The sequence below is a fragment of the Azolla caroliniana genome, unplaced genomic scaffold, assembly GCF_043228905.1.
Source record: "Azolla caroliniana isolate FFs.n. ecotype wild unplaced genomic scaffold, voAzoCaro1.0.p SCAF_1, whole genome shotgun sequence".
Classification (NCBI taxonomy): Eukaryota; Viridiplantae; Streptophyta; class Polypodiopsida; order Salviniales; family Salviniaceae; genus Azolla; species Azolla caroliniana.
The window spans coordinates 28,283,439-28,303,029 of NW_028230436.1; the positions used below are offsets into that span (position 1 = coordinate 28,283,439).

A 19,591-nucleotide genomic window follows, 5' to 3' on the forward strand; every position below is an offset into this window, starting at 1 on the left:
ATTTTCGCAAAAACCCAACAAAACCAAGGAATGATCAAACTTCTCGAATGTTCCGAAGAGTGGGCCAAAGCTTGATTTTCTCGATGCGAGAAGGATCAATTTCAACTCCTCGTTCGGTTATGAGATGTCCAAGATAAGTAATTCATTTCTTGAAGAACTCACATTTTGAGATCTTCACATAAAACTGTTTGTCATGCAATGTTTGTAAAACAAAGCGAACATGTTTAGCATGTTCTTGTAATGTACAGCTATAAACTAAAATATCATCCAAGAAAATAACGACAAATTTTCCAAGTTGTTCTCAGAAAATGTCATTCATTTCTTGTTGAAATGTAGTCGGAGCATTGGTCAAACCAAAAGGCATAACCAGAAACTCATAATGGCCATAGCGCGTACAAAATGTTGTTTTAGGAACATCGTCCTCACTTATACGAATTTGATGGTAGCCAGTACGGAGATCAAGTTTCGTAAAATACCGAGCTCCCTGGAGACGGTCAATTAGATCGTCAGCCCGGGGCAATGGATACGAATTCTTGATCGTCACATTATTCAAGCGTCGGTAATTAATACACATACGCCATGTGCCCTCTTTCTTTTTAACCAACAGAACTGGTACACCCCATGGAGATTTACTATAATGTATATAAACCCATTCGTAAATAGTCCTTGAGTTGCTTAGATACCTCATCCTCTTCGGATCGACTTAAGCGAAAAGGAGGTATACTTATTGGTGCAACACCAGGTACAATTTCTATACGATGGTCTATATTACGTTTAAGAGGTAAGCCATCTGGTAGTTCACTCGGAAAAACATCACGAAAATCATTTAAGACTTCATCAAGTTGTTGTTGTTCAAAATATGTTAATTGAACCGAGACATTATCGATATTGTAAACGTGAATGTCCGGATCAAGTGCACAATAAAATAGAGTTGAACAAGACAACTCGGATATTGATGGACACGAGGAAACAATCGAGAGGGATTGTTTTTTTACACATTGAATAAAATGAGTACAATCGTTCAATACAAATGTAATTGAATGATGAACCCAATCAATAGATAAAGAAGAGCTTTTATTATAAAACCAAGGATAACCCAGTATTACATCAGTGGTAGAAAGATTCATTACATGGAAGTCTACTTCCTCTATATAAGTGTCAATAAAAATTCCTAATGAATGAATCGCCCCGTTGATGTATTGTACTCTTCCATCAGCCAAGTGCACCGTGTAGGTGTGATCACTTACGGTGGGTTGGATTCCCCATATCTGAACCAAACGATCATTCACAAAGTTGTGTGAGCTTCCCGAATCAAATAAAAATTGTACGGGAGATCCATTGATATACCCGTTTGCACGTAGTAAATCATTGGGACCCAATACATAGTGAGGGAAAGAACATTGACAATTACTTAAATGATGTGTATAGACCTGAAGGACATTAGGAATCTGACCTTTATGGTTTGCAGGTTTAGCTTTGTTGTCGTGCTCTTTCCGTTGGAGCTTTCGACATTGATCTTTTGTATGACCCTTCTTTGTGCAGAATACGCAAAAAGGATGTTGTCACTTACAATCGCGATCCATGAATTTGTTGGGTGTCTTGCGTTTCCCAACGAATTGCGACTGCTTAGTCCCGGGCGCTTCGTTGGGTTTGTTGTGGTCCTTCTTCTAAGTGCGTTGATAGCGAAGAACTATTTCAACGGCCTCTTCGAAGGATTTTGGATCCTTATCGTGCACTATCCAGTGATAGTCCGAATTGGGGATGCCATTGACAAAACAAGCTATTAACCTGTTGTCCCCTTCTAGACCCAATTTTTGGATTTGGGTTCTAGCATGGTGGACATAGTCTTCCAGCGAGGAAAACTTCCTGCTAGAGAGGTTCATTAAAGCTTGTGTTGCCTCGGTTTGAGAGGGCTGCCACCAAGCGGCGGCCTTACCCCCTAGTTCTCGGCCGACATATGCAATCTTCGTACTATCTAGCGTGGGATAGATCTCAAAATGAGACTCCCATCGGCCCAGCCACGTGCAAATTGCTTCTTCGGTTCTTTCCTTTTTGTCTCCCGTAAATGGCTTAACGACAAACGATGGTTCATCCTGTCGCTCATCAGGTCTATTAGTCTCACGTTGTAAACTAATGACACGTGCCTCGAGAGCACTTTGAGATTGCCGAAGTTCGGTCATCTGTTGAGCGGTGAAACTAAGGTATTGGGTTATTTGCGAAAAATACATCTCAATGGACATTTGTCCAGGAAGATTCCCTTGAGCGGATGACATCGGGTCGTTATTTTGACCCATTAAATGATTATTTCTGGAAAAGAAATAGGATAAGGTTAGAGAGATAGTCATAACATCATGTCGTGATGTAAACATATCATGGGCAAACATTAATCGATATCATGATCTCACGTCAATACCTCTCTAGACGTATGAGATGAGGTTCAAGATCAGGTTACTATGGTTACACAAAGGTGTTTTAAAAACCATGGGGGTGACAAATAAATTTCTTTCCCTGATCTCTATATCGATTTTTTCATGGTGGCTCCCCGAGGCTCAACCATGTATGTTCGCGTCATGAACTTATATACACATATGTATATTATCACATATATACGATCAACTACGTATACACGTGACCACATATGCCTATATTAAAGAAATCGTTATATTTAATAGCCAAAAATGACGTAATCGAGATACGTAATCTAGGCATATACCTCTACGCACACAAGACATCAAAAAATTAGGGTTCAACGTAATACGCAATTGAGGTATTGACCTCTTACACATACGATACCAAACGCATATCATTTACAACAAAATCGAGGTGTTGACCTCATACGCAAACGTAACATATGTTCGTGAACGTAATACGTAATTGAGGTATTAACCTCGTACGTATACGACACTCATCACATATTATTTATATGTCAAATGAGGTATTGACCTTGTGCACATATGTAAGCGTTTTAGATAACCAATTAAATACCACTACAACATCATTTAATTAATGAAAATAATCTACATATTAACCATACACATGATTAGATGGGAGAAGAAAAAATAGACCAAAAATAACAAGAAAGATTACCGAAGTTCCTTGTTGATCCTTATCTGCATGAAGGCTAACCGCACAACGATCGATCGTCATCCATCGAGAAGATAAGACCAACAAAAGAAACATTAGTACAAACGCTCGGATACCAAATATTAGAGACATGTACTAAAGTAAGCATTAGATAAGGATAGATCTAGGTAGATAGAAAGAAAGGAGAGAGAGAAAGAAGGGTGTCAATCCACCCGACCACCCCCGAACGAAGGGATCGAGACGGACTCGAGCCTCGATTGGCGTCCCATACCATCGCCGTGGTGTCGAGTCATACCTTGTGCTAGCACACTCACTACAAGAGTTGACCCACCACAAGACAGAGTCTCGACGTAGTTCACCCGATGATCAAATGAGGGTAGCTAGGCCTCTTATTTATAGCGATACACAAGGTCCCCAGGCAAGTTCACACTTGGCCTAATGGGTTGTCTAAATCCCGAGGATTAAAAGTAATCCTCCCCTTCTTTACACTCTCGTTTAACCCTCACACTTATCCACGTGTATAGAATACTACGGTAAATTCTCACCACGGGATATTATATGGTCATGCCCGTAACAACGCGAATGAACAGTCAAAGCCTGTTGGCACCCCTCTTGCTCCTCATTTCAAGCTTAGTGCACCTTTATCGCCGAAAAATGATAAGGAACAAGAAAACATGTCAAAGGTTTCGTATGCAAATGCTATTGGTAGCTTGATGTATGCTACGGTGTGTACAAGGCTTGACATTTCACAAGCAATTGGAGTTGTAAGTAGATATATTTATAATCCCGATAAGGAACATTGACAAATTGTGAAATGGATTCTACGGTATTTTCTCAAGACCATGGATGTTGGTCTAATGTTTCAACGGGATGAAGATAATGGTCAATTCAATGGTTGTTGGGTTCTACGACTCAAAGTATGTTGCTGATTTGGATAGGCATTGATATGTGATTTGGAAGTCTACTTTACAATCAATAATGCTTGTATCTACAACAGAAGCAAAGTACATGGTAGTTTTTGAGGTTGTTAAAGAAATAATTTGGCTTCAAGGATTGCATGATGAACTAGGAGTACATTGTGATAGTCAAAGTGCTTTCCATTTAGCAAACAATCAAGTTTATCATGGAAGGACAAAACACAATAACGTTAAGTATCACATCATTAGAGTAATTCTAGAGGACAATCGAGTTTCAATTTAGAAGATTAAGACTAGTGAAAAAGTTTGCAAACATGATGACAATTGTCAAGTTCAATCCTTGTTTGGACTTGATAAATGTTTTGAAAATTGGAAGTTTGGTACTTGCAAAGCGCATTGGAAGACACTACCAAAGATTGTGTTGTGAGAAGATGAAAAATTTGAAGATGTGGGAAGGTCCCAAAGGTAGAGATTTGTGGATGGTGGCTCCCTTTTCCCATATCCCACATTGAAAGGTGTAGGAAGGGAGGGAGGAGTATGGGCCAATTTTGGGTCTTAGAAGACATTAATATATCTTTCTTTCTTTCTCATATCCCACGTTGAAAGGTTTCGGAAGGATGAGGGGAGCCGTGTATTATAAATTGGAATCTCTTCCCTTCTAAGCTTTACTCATCTAGATTAGTTTTGTCTTGTTTCTTCATTCATTTGTAGTGTTTCTTAGCGAAACATTAATCTTGGTAGTGTTTAAGGACTTAGGCAAAATATGCTGAACCTCTTTAAATTTCTGGTGTCTTTTATTTCTCGTAATTTTTTTTGCTTTTATTAAATAGCTTTATTTTGGTTAAATATTTTCTGCTTCCACAACATAGAGGAAGTGAGAGAGATACACACATATACTTTTCTAGTTTCCATGAATTCATTCCTGGGTTGGATCAGGGGTGTCGGGTATGCTTGATGAAGGGGACAGAAAGTAACGACAAGAACCTAATTGAAATGCACAATGTAGCAGGGTAGAAGTTGGTCCCCTTTCTTGAGGACGAAAATGTCCTTGGTTTCACCAAAAGTGTGATGAACATCCTTTGATCCACATACAGCACGAGACAAGAGCATCATCCGACTTGTCTTAGCATACTGCATGGCTGTCTCTGGATTCACAGCCACATACACGCCCTTCCCATAAACGCATCCGGTTTTCATTGCCACTTCTTCACCACCCACTTTGAACCCTTCTCTTATAATCTTGTCTATGGCCTCCTTGCTAGTCCCATGAAACACAAGCCTCTCAGCGACTTTCCCGCCGCTTTGTCCAATCTCTTTCTTCCTCGCCTCGAACTTTTGTTCGAGAATAGAAGACCTTGTGTACTCCACCTCCTTGATCTGAGTTAGTGAGGGACAATTATATGCAGTAAGGGAAAAACACACCAAAACATTATATACAACCCCCAAAATTTCACAAAAAAAGTACAAGAATACTCCTATGTTTGCAGAAGCAGGGTTAAGTTTTTGGACTGCAAAGGGCTAATTTTTATGCCATTTTAAACTGATTCCACATTACCATATTCTTTCCTCCATGGAGACTGCACATTCTGAGAAATTGTGATTCAGCAAATCGGTAATGCATCTCATCGGCAGTGAAGCCACTAAACCCCGAGGATGAAGATGCATTTAGCATTCGCCTTTCGAAGTCTACATTAGATTCACTAAGCCCCAATGTCTGTACTCCGAGATCGCCACATTTCAAGTTGTCATAGTACACGATGTATCTTGGTATAGCTTGACTTGGATCATAGACAATAAACTCATCATACTGGGTTCCTTGAGTGCCTCTGCTGTTTCTCATGGAGAAGACCGAATCGTATCCTTGTTTCCTCACTGTTGCAAGATTAAGATCTTGCTTAGCTGTCTTTAAGCTGCAGAGACAATAAATGTTTCAATGGAAATGAGGGTTCTGTTCACATGACAGTTTTTTGAGCTATGTATTTCACTATGTTCAGATATGTTCACTTTGTTTACCTCCAGGGTGTGCCAAGCAATACTTCACACAGCAAGAGCTTATTCGAACCCTTTGTATATAAGCTTTGTGCACTCTTGGATGAGTCTGTCGCGAAGTAACACCCCTGCAGGAAGAGTGAATCTGCAGGTTTAATTATCTAAGTTTCTGGTCTTTCTAATCAGGCTCAGCTATTCCATTATAGTTTTTACCACGAGTTTTATACAGCTAGTTGACATGAAAATAGATGCAGATGCTAGATTCATCTAAAAATCTCCCTACATTTATCAAATAACTTTGTTACATATGGTTCAAATCATTTTGATGATCCTCGAACACATGCCTTTATCTTGCTGAGATTCCAATAGGCCATATCTTCAGACTTTGAGTTAACAAATAGAGGTCAAGAAAGAAAGAGAATACAAACCTCATTATGTGTTAAGCAGCTTTAAAAATAAGAGACAGATACTGAACGTCCAAGTCATTCATTTGAACCTCGGATCTTACCTGGCCGAACATGTTCTTTGCTTCGGCAGGGGGCAGTCGAAATCCATTATGAGTGATGCCCTTAACCCCCTCATCGCTGGTTCCGTGGAAGAGGAGCTGTGTTGGTGCTGTTGGATCTATCAGTTCTTTCTGTGCTTTGAGGAATGCCAATTCCAGTTTTATATTTGTAACTTTCTCTACTCTCCTTACGATGGGAAGAGTTTTATGATCTGGTTGAATGAATTTTTCTGTTCGGTCTTTGACCTGCCATTTCACAAATCTAACCAAGCATTAGACTGCCATGTAATTTATTATTTTAAAATTTGAAGGGAAGAAGACGTCTGACTGACCATGCAGTACTCAGCTGCGGTTTCACCTTCAGGTAAGAGTTCTTTAAAGAATGGGCCATCAGCATTCTCCTTTCCAAGGTTTTGTATCTCAATGTCAATGGTTTTCATCTTCTCTTCTAGTTTTTTCCTTTGAAGCTCTTTCTCTTTCATGTCTAGAATTTTTTTTATATCATCACATTTCTGGCAAACCTTGGAAATACATTCCATGCCACACGGTAAAGTACAAGGATGACCACATGCCAATGTCTTGCTACATGGGTATTTGCATACGAGAACGCTTGATTTATTCTCTGTTTCTTCCCAACATTTGCAATTGATTGAATGACCGCATCCTTCAAGTGTTAGCCATACCATCTCATCACACCTCATGCTGTCATCTGCTACTGAGCAGATCTTGGTTGTAGAATGCTGGCATCTCTTAAAAGTAAAGCGTACAATCTCTTTACAAGGAGGGTGGGCTCTACCGTGACATAGGGCTTTGCAATAATGGAGGCATGCTAATTCAGAATTACATGGTCTTTTGCATACCGCAGTAGTTGAAAACGTATGTGCATCTTTCTGGTGCAATTCAATTCTGGGTTCATTGGGATGTCGGGGACAAGTTAGAAATATTGTTTCTCCCAGCAAGTTTTGTTTCCGGAAACACTCATCAATAAGTTTTCTCCAGTCTTGTGACCCATGGGACAAGGTCTTTGCATTCCCACATACATAGAAACCACTTCTAGCTCTCGATACTGCAACACATAGTCGATTGGCTTCTTTCATATAGCCAATATTACCTTTTGCATTAGATCGAACCGTTGACACAATGATAATGCGATTTTCTGATCCCTGCAAAGATACTACACTGATCAAGAACCCTTCATCTTCCCATACTTCTATCCAGGAATGGTTCATCCGTCATATCATGGGTCATGAATCATGATGGTTAGTGATTTGTACATTGATCAATGGTTCAATAATACCTGAAAACGATCAATGCTTTGTACATTGATAACGGACTCTCCCGCTCCAAGAGCAGCCAACATTTTTTTCAGAAGAGTGACCTAGATGCAGAGGTAAAAGAATGTAAGCATCCAAGAAAGACTCTTTCTTTACTAAACACTCCAAGGAGAAAACATCACTACATTACATAAGGACACACCATGTTGGGTGATGACATGGAGAAAGGAGATGTATGAATACCTGTCCATTATATGCACAAATTACAGAAATCTCCTCGTGCCTGATTCCTTCTGATAATAACCATTTTGACAATGCAACAACCATGTGTGCTTCATGCTCGTTGGCAGGACTGTGTCCTTGTTTTTCTACACGCTCATGATCCCAGAAGTACATTGTAGAATTCATGCATTCTGCTGGTTGATTTCTTTGGCCATTTACCGCCTCTATATTGGTCTTGAGGTTTGGATACATTGGCAAGACCATGCCCAGAAATTCCTCTCTCATCCGAGATTGAAGACCCAATGTTTGGTACGGTAAATTGTTTACCACAAGTCTCTCCAGCATCGAAATTCCAAAATTATGGCTGAAAGTTTAGTGCACATACATGCGTAAGAATTGCGTGAAAAGAAACAAAAAACTGTGCTCAATGTTTATGGTTGATAAAAGGTTACGGAATAACTTTTTCACAAGAGAATAACAGTTGACCGATGGCCGGAGTTGTTTATGATCCCCAACAAGTATAAGATGTTCGACATTTGGATAAAGGACTCCCATTATTTGAGGCTCTAAAATTTCTCCAGATTCGTCAACTAGTATAATTGATGGAGTAACAGCCGCTAGAAGATCTTCGTAAATTGCAGCACCCTGTGATTATTTCCCCCATCAGCTTTCACTGTTTCATGGCTGCTCATAGAACCACTATTGGCAGATTGCGGGGAGAAAACAGACAGAAAACAACTATTGGCTTACAGGCATCGGCAATTATAATAAACGGATGGAAAAAAAAACTGAAGTTACAGCTCTAATCTCTAATTTCACTCAATAGTTTTCGTGCCTGATCGACAAAATACACGAAACCATTGATTACAACCACAGCAATCAGGTCCATCCCTCTTGTAACCGATATAAATTTATATAATCTGGATAAGCTTATATATACAAAATATAGTTACTTCATCTATCATGAGCTAACTTACAGTTGTGGTCATTCCAATGATCTTTGCGTTTTTCAAAATGGCAACCTTCTTTTGCTTGTTAATTTCCGTATTCTCAATGCACAGCTGATCATACTCTGCCTTTAAACTTGCTAACTTCTTGACATTCTCTTCAAGGTCTCTTGTCATTATCACGAGCATCAGCATACATCGCTGTTCTTTTGAGAGCTCCCATGGGTCTGCCTCAAGAAGCCAAGTATACCCAGTTGCATCAAACTACAGTAAAAAGGAAGAACTTCAGCATGTTTATCCTCACAAAGACTGTTTTGGATACGCTACTTGAGTATGTACATACATTAATCAGTGAAAGCCCTTGCATGGTTTCTTTCTTTTGAAGGTCTTGGAACCTCAACATATTGTTAAGAAAATCCTGACGCTTTCCTGACTCTTTTTGGTAGACTTCATCAACAAAAGCCTCAGGAACTTCGTCATTTTCATCATTTCCAGAGGTTTCCCTTTCCTTCTCCATGGACATCTGTGATACTGCTGCAGCTTTTGAAAAAGAGCTTTTCTGAATGGATGATAAGCCAGCTTGAACAGCACGAAATACACTCTGCTGTGGCATCCATTCTTTAAGACGCTTTGAGAATTCTTTCGCCATTTTATCTTCGTCTACAGTTATCTCCATCTCATCTACATTTCCTCCATTTGCGAATAGAAGTTTATGCAGAAACCCTCGAAACGATGGGTTTGAGATTATGGTCTCTATACTAAGACTTTGACATTTATGCAACGCGATCAAAGCTTCTTCACATTTAGTTTGAAGATTTTGCAACATGTCGCGATTCATTTTTTCATCAGATGAGAACCACTTATTGCTAATATCCGACCTCAAGAGATTTGCTAGATTGCAGTCGGCCATTGTACAACTTTTACTCCCTCCCCCAACCCGCACAAGCTCACCAGGCTTGCAAAACTTTTGGCACGATCCTAACAACGCATCCAGAGCCAAGTTCTTGTATGTCAAAATTAATATCGGTTTATTTTCCCGTGTGTTAGCAGAAAGAATGAGCTGAATGAGTCTTAGCGAGAGAAATGATTTTCCTGCTCAAAAGGAATCCACTGTCAGGGATCAGAAACATCTTTGCTCAGATATTTTGAACTGGAAATGTGCTACCACAATGAAATCCTTGTTTACAACTCTCTAACCAACATGCAGTATAAGACACGTATGTTATGAGGTATCCATAGCAAACTTTGATGGGGTGGTTTGAATCTAAAATGCAGTGTCAATATGGACTACTCACTCTGCATACTATTCTCCACCTAAATGTATTCACAGTGCAGAATAGGGTTCATGTTACCCCATACAAATCTCATTTTCCTGTTCAAGGAGAACCTGGAATCATCGGTAGCACATTCTTGAGAACATCGTCTATAGCAGAGTTAAATGGACGAAAGATATGGTCTATAGCACACTCTTCTAAGGATATGTTATTAAATATGATGAGAGTTAAATTCTCTCGGGAGTAATTTACATACAACTAATTAAGAAAAGGCGTTATTAATTTGACATATCATTGGACATCTTTTTAATCACCGCAAGCTGACGCTTGACCACAGCATCCATGCAAGTATCAAATTGGGAATGAATGGAAAATAGTTTTCTTACTTGCTTCCCCAAGAATCAAGATGTGGTATCAATATGAAAGAATTTACATACTACTCTCTAACTAGAATGTAGGATCAGTATCAAATAACCTGCATATTACACCATAACCAGAATGCAGAGTTGATATGATATAGATTGCCTACTAATGCTCTCTACAACTCAAATTCAATTGGTTAATTACTCAACTGACCTGTTCCAGGAGGACCCTGAATCATTGCTAGCCGATTCTTGAGAACATGATTAATTGCATCAATTTGGGTAGGGTCTAGAGTTGTTGTAAATCCACTCAAAGACTTCACTTTGAGCTCATTGACTCCTGCTAAAAAATTGCCAAAGGTATTGCTTCCACCAGACTGAGTAGCATGTAAACAACCCCAATCCAAGATAGTAGAGCTGTTTAAGTAAGCGGGGGGCATTCCAGGTGATTTCGCATGTACGAGCTCTTCTTGAAAGGGCATTGTTTTTGGATCCAAATTTTGTAGAGCTTTCATCACTGGCGCATAGGCTCTATAATAAGCTGGAGATTCCGCTACTACTAGACTTTCAGCATGTAGGATGCGAGCCCATGATCCCAAGCTTTGTGACTCATTATTGCCGGAAATGGTGGGAGAGGAATCCAACACATCTATGAACAGGATCATTTGCTTGTTGGAGTCTTGTTCGCATGTTTCAGCCGTACCCCAAATAGGGTTAAGGAAGCTTCCACCAAAGTCACATATACACAAGAGGCTTCCAGGGAGGGGAGCTTTTGGGGATTTCTTGTTTGCTTTCTTTTGGTTAAGTAAGAGCCCAAAAGTAATCCCCGGCAATGTCTTACCAAAATGTACTCCGATCACTGAGACACCGGACCATACGACCATATCTCTATCGTTTAGCTTACCATTGACAAAATCCGATATACCTTTCTTTAGTGCTGCAAAAGCATCCTCCTTTAGAAGCCGAAAATATGTCTCGATGTAATCCTCTGTTCTCTCGTAGCCCCCCCTGAGCTTTGCAACTGGTAGCCTCACGTTAGGAGACAAAACAGATGCCATCTCGGACATTAATGGAACCAAAGGAGACTTGTTCCAAGTGATGAGACTGGGATCATCCGTCTCAGCTCTTTTGGAGTCGGCCAAAACACCAATAACTTGCAGTGCAACAGAGGAGTTGTTTGCGTTATGATCTCCACCAATAACTAATTGTGCGGTTTCTAGCTTTTGGATAACATCGAACAGATACGGCAACTCTTGGGGAAGCACTTTGAGTGTGGCTAGCACAAACTCTTTGATGGATTGGATGAGGGAATGGAGAGGTTTTCCCCACGTGAACTCTACCTTGGATCTCTTGTCTGCGATGTGGTGGCTCTGGAAAAGCTCCTCCAGGAACCCAAACTTCCCTGGTGGGGTGGAATGAGGAGGTTCAATGTCTGTCAGAACATTACATATGCTAGACAAGAAGACACTGGGGCTCCGAGTGAAAATGGATACAAATTCCTTCACTTTGGGAGAGGAATGCAAAGAGCTCCGTGCTCTTGTGCAAGGCTCCAAGATAGAGATTGCGATCTCGAGCAGCAGCAGAGTATGGTGGAGGTGATAGGAAGGGTGAGCAAGGAGGAGGAGGAGGGGTTCAGGCGCCAGAGTGAGTTCTCGCAGGACCATTGCCTTCCGATCTTCTTCTTGGTTCAGGCACAGGGAGAGGAGGCGTTGAAGGTAGTCGGACATATCAGCGGCGCTTCTGGAGGAGCAGGCGACAAGGCGGGTGTATTGAGCTCGTGATTTCCCAGGGATCCTGCCGCCGCCGGCATCTGGCATGAATTGGAGGGTATCTCCGACTCGAAGGGTGATGAGGCCCGTGTGGCAGCTACTACTACTGTCCATGTCCAGATCAAGGGGAGGCAATCGGAAGTATATGTGGCTGTTATTGTTCTTGTTGTCTGTGTTGTTCTCATCATTCTTGCTGCTGCTGCTTGGATGAGATGCTTTGTCAGGGGTTTCGGTTGAGGGTGACAGTAGTCGTAAGAAGCCATAGCCATCGTCTGGGTTGAGGTGGCTTATTTGTCCTCTCTGCAGTGGTGATGGTGCTGGTAATGGCGATGGCGATGGCGATGGCGATGGCGATGGCGATGGCGGTGCAGGATTCCTCCTCCGCGCATTCTTACTCATTCTTCAGAGTCCAGACTTACGTACCGTACGGATGAAGAAGAAGAAGAAGAAGAAGACACAGGAGATGAAGAAGCAAAGTAGCAGGAGGTATATATATGTATATGTATATGTATATGTACATACATACATACATATATACCAAACCACATGGCATATATGTACTTTATATTTTCTTATCAACTAACTGATTTTTATTTTATTTGTTTTTTTCAAATATTCGCTACATTGGAATTATTAATAAATAGAGTGTAAAATGAACAAGATACGTATCCATACATACATACGTACATACATATACCAACATAACACCCAACTGTCTAATCAATGCTTTATCTTGTTTTCTCTTCTTTCTTTATACATAGACATAATTGAAAAGTCAAGGTTGCTTGCATTCTCTTCTCTCCCTCCTACATTTATGTATGTATGTATGTATGTATGTATGTATGTATGTACACCATATGTACATACATATACCACTTGGACTTGGGCAACATTAAAAGACATGCTACTATGACCCTATCTATCTATGTATCTATCACATGGTCTACCCCAATCCCAACATCCCACTATTCTGATCTAGTGCGCATGTAGCATACAGTGAAAAGAGAGGGGGCATATTTTGTGGATGGATTCACACTTTATTCTGCGACCGCACTAATTCATCGCCTCATTACACCCAAACTCATATACATGACCTCAAATATACTTTATCGTACGATAAAACCACTCTACAAATTGGATACCTTTGTTTTATGCACAAGCACAATCACGATTTATTAGCCAATTGAAAGGTAGTTTGCTTTGACGGTTTTCAAATTTGGAAAATTCGAGGTTATTCTCATACACAGGAGGAAGTTCAAACATGTGTTTTGGTTTGTTACCATATTCAAATAACGTAGGTGTGGCATGAGCACATATTGATCCTTACAATCGCTTGGTATTGAAATCATTGTAGTTTACTATCCATAATTAATTAATATAATAGAGGGTCCTTTTCTCACACTACAAAATGCGAGACCCATGTGGTTGTTCCCACCTACAATTACATAACTAGGTAATTGAGTGCTCTATCCTTTAGGGATAGGGACCCATGGAAGAGTGGAACATATCAAGGAAAGCTTAGGTCGACAGTCTTGTAACAACTGTTTATCACTACATAATGAAAGAATATTTTTTGAGGAAAAAATTTAATTAGTTAATTAAGACAATAGATCAAATATTACTATTATAGTCTTCGAAGGTCATATGTCATGTTAAACAAAAATAATAATGTTTCCATGTTGTATATGCAAAAGTGAGTAGTGACTCTCGTTGTTTAAGAATTTTATTGATGAATATTGCAACTATGTGTCAATAGTGTGATTGTGTAAGAAATTTGTAGTTGGTTTGAAGATGTATAGAGATCGTTGTTGAATGTGATCAAACGTAGAGCATTTGTATTGAATAACCCATTTGTCTCACCACTTTGTGCCCTAACATTTTGTCTTGCATTGAAACGTTTGTGAACTAAGTAACATGGAAGCAATGGTTTGGATGGAGGATGGCGAGATGGGTTGGTTTCCTCATTCGGTGATGGTTTTGTAGTTAAGTGCATCATTTGCAACATATTGTGTGGAGTGTGAGCCTCCACGTGTCATGATACATTGGTGTTGCAAAATGGCTTCATTCACTAGAGGAATGTTCTAATGCATCAAGAAGCAAGTGTGTTGCATCCCATATTCCAAACCTTTTTTGTGTGTGTCATATCTTACATTCGGCCAAGATACAAAGTTTGGTGTTTTATGTGTCTTGTGGATATGCTTACTTGTATCCCAGTGAGTCTATGAAGCCAATGTGAGGGATCTTTTTGAACCATAAGCATTTGGTCTCACACAAGATATTCCATGTCGATCGATGATCGCAATGGGGAGGGATCCCATTGAGATAGATAAATAGATAGTTATATTTGTAATTAAACAATTAGCTACGATTCGGTTTGGTTCGAGAGTGTCAAAACCAAACCGTTTTAATTTTTTGAAACTTGAACTGAACTAAACCACGAAACCATTTAAACCGAATATGTTCAAATCGAACCGTTAGAAAAAAATCCAAACCATTAAAACCGCCGATTCGGTTTTCAAACGTAAGTCAAAATTCAAAATTTAAAATTTTTAAAATTTTTTTTATTTCAAAATTTGGAGATTTTTCCTAAAGTGTGAGAATTAGGCTTAAAAATGAAAAGGTTCTTTACAAAAAAAAACCCATCAAACCGTTTTTACCGAGCGGAACCGTTCACACCCAAACCGAACCATTAAAAAAAACTCGAACTTGAATTGAACAGAACCATTTAAACCGTTAAGTTTCGGTTTCGCGGTTCAATTTGGTTCAAACTGAAGTGTTGCCGATTGTTAATTGTAATGTCCATGGGAGACTGATTGTAATGTCCATGAGAGACTGATTGTAATCTATGAGACGGGGACTGCTGGCCCATAGTAACGTGATCGAACTTGGGCGGTTTCTTATTTTATGGCTTTGATGGTAAGAGCGCAATGATCTTTGAGAAACAAAAAGTATAATTGTGTGTTTTCATGAACAAGAAGAGAGAGAGAGAGAGAGAGAGAGAGAGAGAGAGAGAGAGAGTCTATAGACATCAAGGAAGGAACACAATTAATTGCTAATCAATTGTTGTAGGATTTTTAACCCATAGGAAATAACTACTAACTTCAAATGTTTGTGAAAGGGAGATTAGGAGTCACACAAAATAGAGACATGGAGGTCTTTAGAGAAGATGTTGTCACAGGCCACAGAACCTCATCATCCTATGACTGTCAGATCATCAAGGTAGAATCTTCTATGCAAGAAGGATGGAAACATCAATCGACAGTTTTTTTTTTCTTCGTCTTTCTCCTCAACTGGAGCACTGTCTTAAAGTATTCCTAATTTTTGTTTTGTTTTGTTTCTTCTTCATAGGAATGCCAGATTAGATCCCCTGATTTCAGATACAACAACAAACCCACACAATCTCCTGCTCTGAGGAATAACCCATTTTGGGCCCAAGAACCAAAGCTTGGAGATCTTGCCTATCTTCTAGATTCCATAAAAGCATGTGGAAAACACAAAGATATCTGTAGAGGTAGCTGGATACATGATTATATCCTCAAAACAGGGTTGCTTCAGAAACACATATACATTAACAATGCTTTGATTAGCATGTATGTGAAATGTGGCGCACTTAAGAAAGCACAAGAGGTTTTCAATGACCTTCTTGTTCGGAATGATGTCTCGTGGAATGTCCTCATCGCTGCGTATGTCCACTGTAGCCTCAATCATCAAGCTTTAGAATTGTTTGGAAGAATGCAAGAAGAAGGTTTCTTTCCTGATGCTATCACTTTCACTTGCATCTTGAAAGCTTGCGGCAACCTGAAGTTAGCTACGATGGGTCAAAGCATACATGTAAAGGTGTACACACAAGGGTTGTTGCGAAAGAATGTTGTGCTTGGCACTGCACTAGTTGGCATGTATGCTAAGTGTGGAATGCTCATAAAAGCTCAAAAAGTGTTCGATAAGCTTCCTGCCCGAGATGTTGTATCATGGAATGCACTGATTGACGGGTATGTTCAAAAAGGTCTTATTGATGAAGCTATAATTTGTCTCAAACATATGCAAGAAGATGGAATTGCCCCTGATTCAGTTTCTTTTGCTTGTATCTTGAAAGGATGTAGTGCCATGAAGGGTGAAGAGATCCATGCCAAAGCTTGTAAAGAACGGTTGTTAGGAAAAGATCCTTTGCTAGGAAATGCAATTATCGACATGTATGTGAGATGTGGTAGACTTTTGAAAGCACGAGAAGTGTTCGATGAGATTCCGGTTCGAAATGCTATTTCCTGGAATGTGCTTATTGATGGGTATGTGCAACATGGACATAATGCCGAAGCTATGATTTGCTGTAATGAAATGCAAGAGAATGGTCTCTTGCCAGATGCGATTACATTTTCTTGCATTCTGAAAGCTTGTGGAAGCTTAGGATTAGCTGGAAAGGGTGAAGAGATACATGCTGAGATTAACAAGCAAGGGTTATTGAAGGACAATATGATGCTGGGTACTTCATTGGTGGACATGTATGCTAAATGTGGTATGCTTGGAAAAGCAAAGGAAGTATTCGATAAGCTTCCAAAAAGGGATGTGATCTCATGGACTGCGCTTATTTCAGGTTATTCTCAACAAGGCCTTGGTCATGAAGCATTGCATTTTTTCCAAAGAATGCAAGATGAAGGGATTTCTCCAGATGCCATAACTTTTACTTGCATTTTGGAAGCTTGCGGAAGCATAGGATCAATAGATATTGGAGAAGAGGTACATGTCGAGATCCAAAAACAAGGGTTATTGTCCAAAAATATGGTTCTATGCACTGCTTTGGTGGATATGTATGCCAAATGTGGAGCTCTTACAAAAGCACAAGAAGTGTTCGATGAGATTCTAACTCATGATGTTGTGTCGTGGAATGCAATCATCTCGGGATATGCTCAATTAGGTAAGGTCAAAGAAGTTATCTCTTTATTCAATCGTATGGTTGCTGAGGGTATAACAGTGAATTCAATCACATTTGCGGCATTGTTGACGATGTGCAATCATGCTGGCCTTGTGGTGGAAGGGGAATTGTACCTTGATATGATAAACTCGTTATATTTCATCCAGCCAACTTTAGAACTCTACATTTGCATTGTCGATCTTTTTTGCCGTTCCGGAAACTTTGGCAAAGCGATGGTTATTATTGAAATGGTGCCAAATTTGTCTCGTCGTCGAATGTGGGTGGCTTTCTTGGTTGCTTGTAGGACCTGGGCAAATGTGGAGCTTGGGGAAATGGCATTCGAGCATTTAGTTCGATTGGATGAGGGATATTCTGGTGGGTATGTATGCATGAGTAATATATATGCTGCTGCCAGCATGCAAGAATCAGACTATTGTGAGTAAATATTAAGTGCCAAATCCAAGAATAGCAACATTAAGGTGGATGGAGTGGCCTTGTAAGCCATAGGTCATGAATTCAACTTCCTGTGCTCGATATTGGCAATGATGGTTCCCTTTCAAGTGTAAGGTAAAAAATTGAAATGTTGCCTAGGTTCATTTATGACAATATGGTTGATCACCTCGCTACGGATGTCTTTTGAATGTGGATACCAATTGAAAAATGCAAAAAGAACTTTGGGGTGTATCAGCATTAACTGGAAAATTTCTTCTGTTGAACAAGATTCTATCCATGTAACTCTTGTTGTTGCTCCATTGGATAATGGTAGTGCCTCATTAGTTGAGGTTCTGATGCACCACATTCTCAATCTCTTGGGGAAAGATATTTTTCCAATTTATTCTGCGCTACAATGGTGCAACTCAAAAGAAGATCAACAGTTTATACTTGAAATTGACACTCTTCTCTCTGCGAGGAGCTACCACAGTCACACTGCTGCATGCCCAAGGTAACTTGCTGCCAAGTACGCTGCTTCGGTTGAAAAAAACAATATTTGCAGGTAGACTGTTTGTCCCATGGATCACTGGTCCAATCAGAATCACACTATGACAAAACTTAGTCCATTGGGGAAACATGTTGCTGCCTTGCCAATGGCTGTTTTCAAGGTCTACTGTAATGATTGAACGCCCCCATCACTAGGTTAAGTTTGGTCTTGTCTGCGCATATATTCTAACCATAATTTGATATATATTAGCAATCTTCATATAAAACTTGAGCTACTATGATGGTGATATCTTTTGAATAAGCTATTGGGAAAGTATGACAACATGACCTAGTGTGAATGTATATCTCTTGGGTGTGACAGTGTGTACATTGCAAAAACATCTCGAGTGTATGTATATGATTCAAATGTAGCACACACACACACACACACACCCAAAGGTGTATATATATTATCTAGCATATATGACTCGATTGGCTAAGAATTGCAAAGACATTCGTATTGTTGAATCACTGAGACTAAAGTTGTTGGCAGTGGTCATTGAACAGTTCCAACTTGGTAGAACCCTAAGTCATGATATGCCACTCAACATTTCTCCACACAATTCATTGTTGTACCAAAAACCCTATGTTATATAGTTCTCCCAATAATGTACCAAAAGCTCTACGTTACATAGTCCTCGTCCAATCTGTGAAAGTTGTTTACTATAAAATCAGGTTAACTCTTTAAAATATATTCTCCATATTGTTGCAAGAAATCTTCATTTAGGTAAAAGCCAACAATATCGTCCTCCACTAGACTGATAAGGTGATGAATGATGCAATAACATTTCTGAGAACCGACTATTCTGTATGACCATATTCCAGTAGGATTCATGGTTTGTTTCCATTACATATTGAAATAGCTTTCAAAAGCAAGCAGAGGCCATTAGATTTGACCCATGTCATAGGTTTTCTACCCTAATTGTCATTTCTTTATGTGCCGTATGTCCTTATCTGTATGACCATATTCCAGTAGGATTCATGGTTTGTTTCCATTACATATTGAAATAGCTTTCAAAAGCAAGCAGAGGCCATTAGATTTGACCCATGTCATAGGTTTTCTACCCTAATTGTCATTTCTTTATGTGCCGTATGTCCTTATCAATCATATACCTTTTACTCCCATTCTCTGGTATCACATTAACTCTATCACTGTCTACCAAGCTTTGAAGATTCGAAAATTTCACCTACATCAGATTCGCTATAAAAAAAACTAACTTTTTTGTTGTGCCATACTTATATGAATAATCTCTTTCTTCCACCTTTTTAAGCTCTCTAATCTCTCTTAACTAATTAAGCTTCACATCAGCATAGACTTTCTTATGATCAATAATCAAAACCCCTGTAACAATACATTTATCCTC

The 19,591-nt window shown here is 39.6% G+C and overlaps 2 protein-coding genes across 2 annotated transcripts; one reads left to right on the top strand and one right to left on the bottom strand.

Moving 5' to 3' along the window:
* Positions 1-4,758: 4,758 nt before the first annotated feature.
* On the bottom strand, positions 4,759-12,757 carry LOC147869437 (uncharacterized). Its single transcript, XM_087329520.1, has 11 exons — positions 10,789-12,757; positions 9,282-10,030; positions 8,969-9,202; positions 8,452-8,636; positions 8,013-8,355; positions 7,793-7,873; positions 6,828-7,658; positions 6,499-6,741; positions 6,015-6,118; positions 5,557-5,911; positions 4,759-5,378 (listed from the first exon to the last, which is right to left on the bottom strand). Exons 1-11 carry the CDS (start codon positions 12,740-12,742, stop codon positions 4,986-4,988), a joined length of 5,472 nt encoding a protein of 1,823 aa, XP_087185646.1. The 5' UTR covers positions 12,743-12,757; the 3' UTR covers positions 4,759-4,985.
* A 2,698-nt stretch (positions 12,758-15,455) lies between these two features.
* On the top strand, positions 15,456-18,926 carry LOC147869438 (pentatricopeptide repeat-containing protein DOT4, chloroplastic-like). Its single transcript, XM_087329542.1, has 2 exons — positions 15,456-15,562; positions 15,692-18,926. Exons 1-2 carry the CDS (start codon positions 15,491-15,493, stop codon positions 17,690-17,692), a joined length of 2,073 nt encoding a protein of 690 aa, XP_087185668.1. The 5' UTR covers positions 15,456-15,490; the 3' UTR covers positions 17,693-18,926.
* Positions 18,927-19,591: the final 665 nt, after the last annotated feature.

Bases quoted from the DNA above. Each gene is read 5' to 3' on its own strand.
- LOC147869437 (XM_087329520.1), bottom strand. From the start codon at position 12,742: ATGAGTAAGAATGCGCGGAGGAGGAATCCTGCACCGCCATCGCCATCG. The intron at 10,031-10,788 runs GTCAGTTGAGTA...CCTTTTGAGCAG, and splicing joins TCAGGGTCCTCCTGGAACAG to GAAAATCATTTCTCTCGCTA. The intron at 6,119-6,498 runs GTAAGATCCGAG...CTCTTCCTGCAG, and splicing joins CAAAGAACATGTTCGGCCAG to GGGTGTTACTTCGCGACAGA.
- LOC147869438 (XM_087329542.1), top strand. From the start codon at position 15,491: ATGGAGGTCTTTAGAGAAGATGTTGTCACAGGCCACAGAACCTCATCA. The intron at 15,563-15,691 runs GTAGAATCTTCT...TCTTCTTCATAG, and splicing joins ATGACTGTCAGATCATCAAG to GAATGCCAGATTAGATCCCC.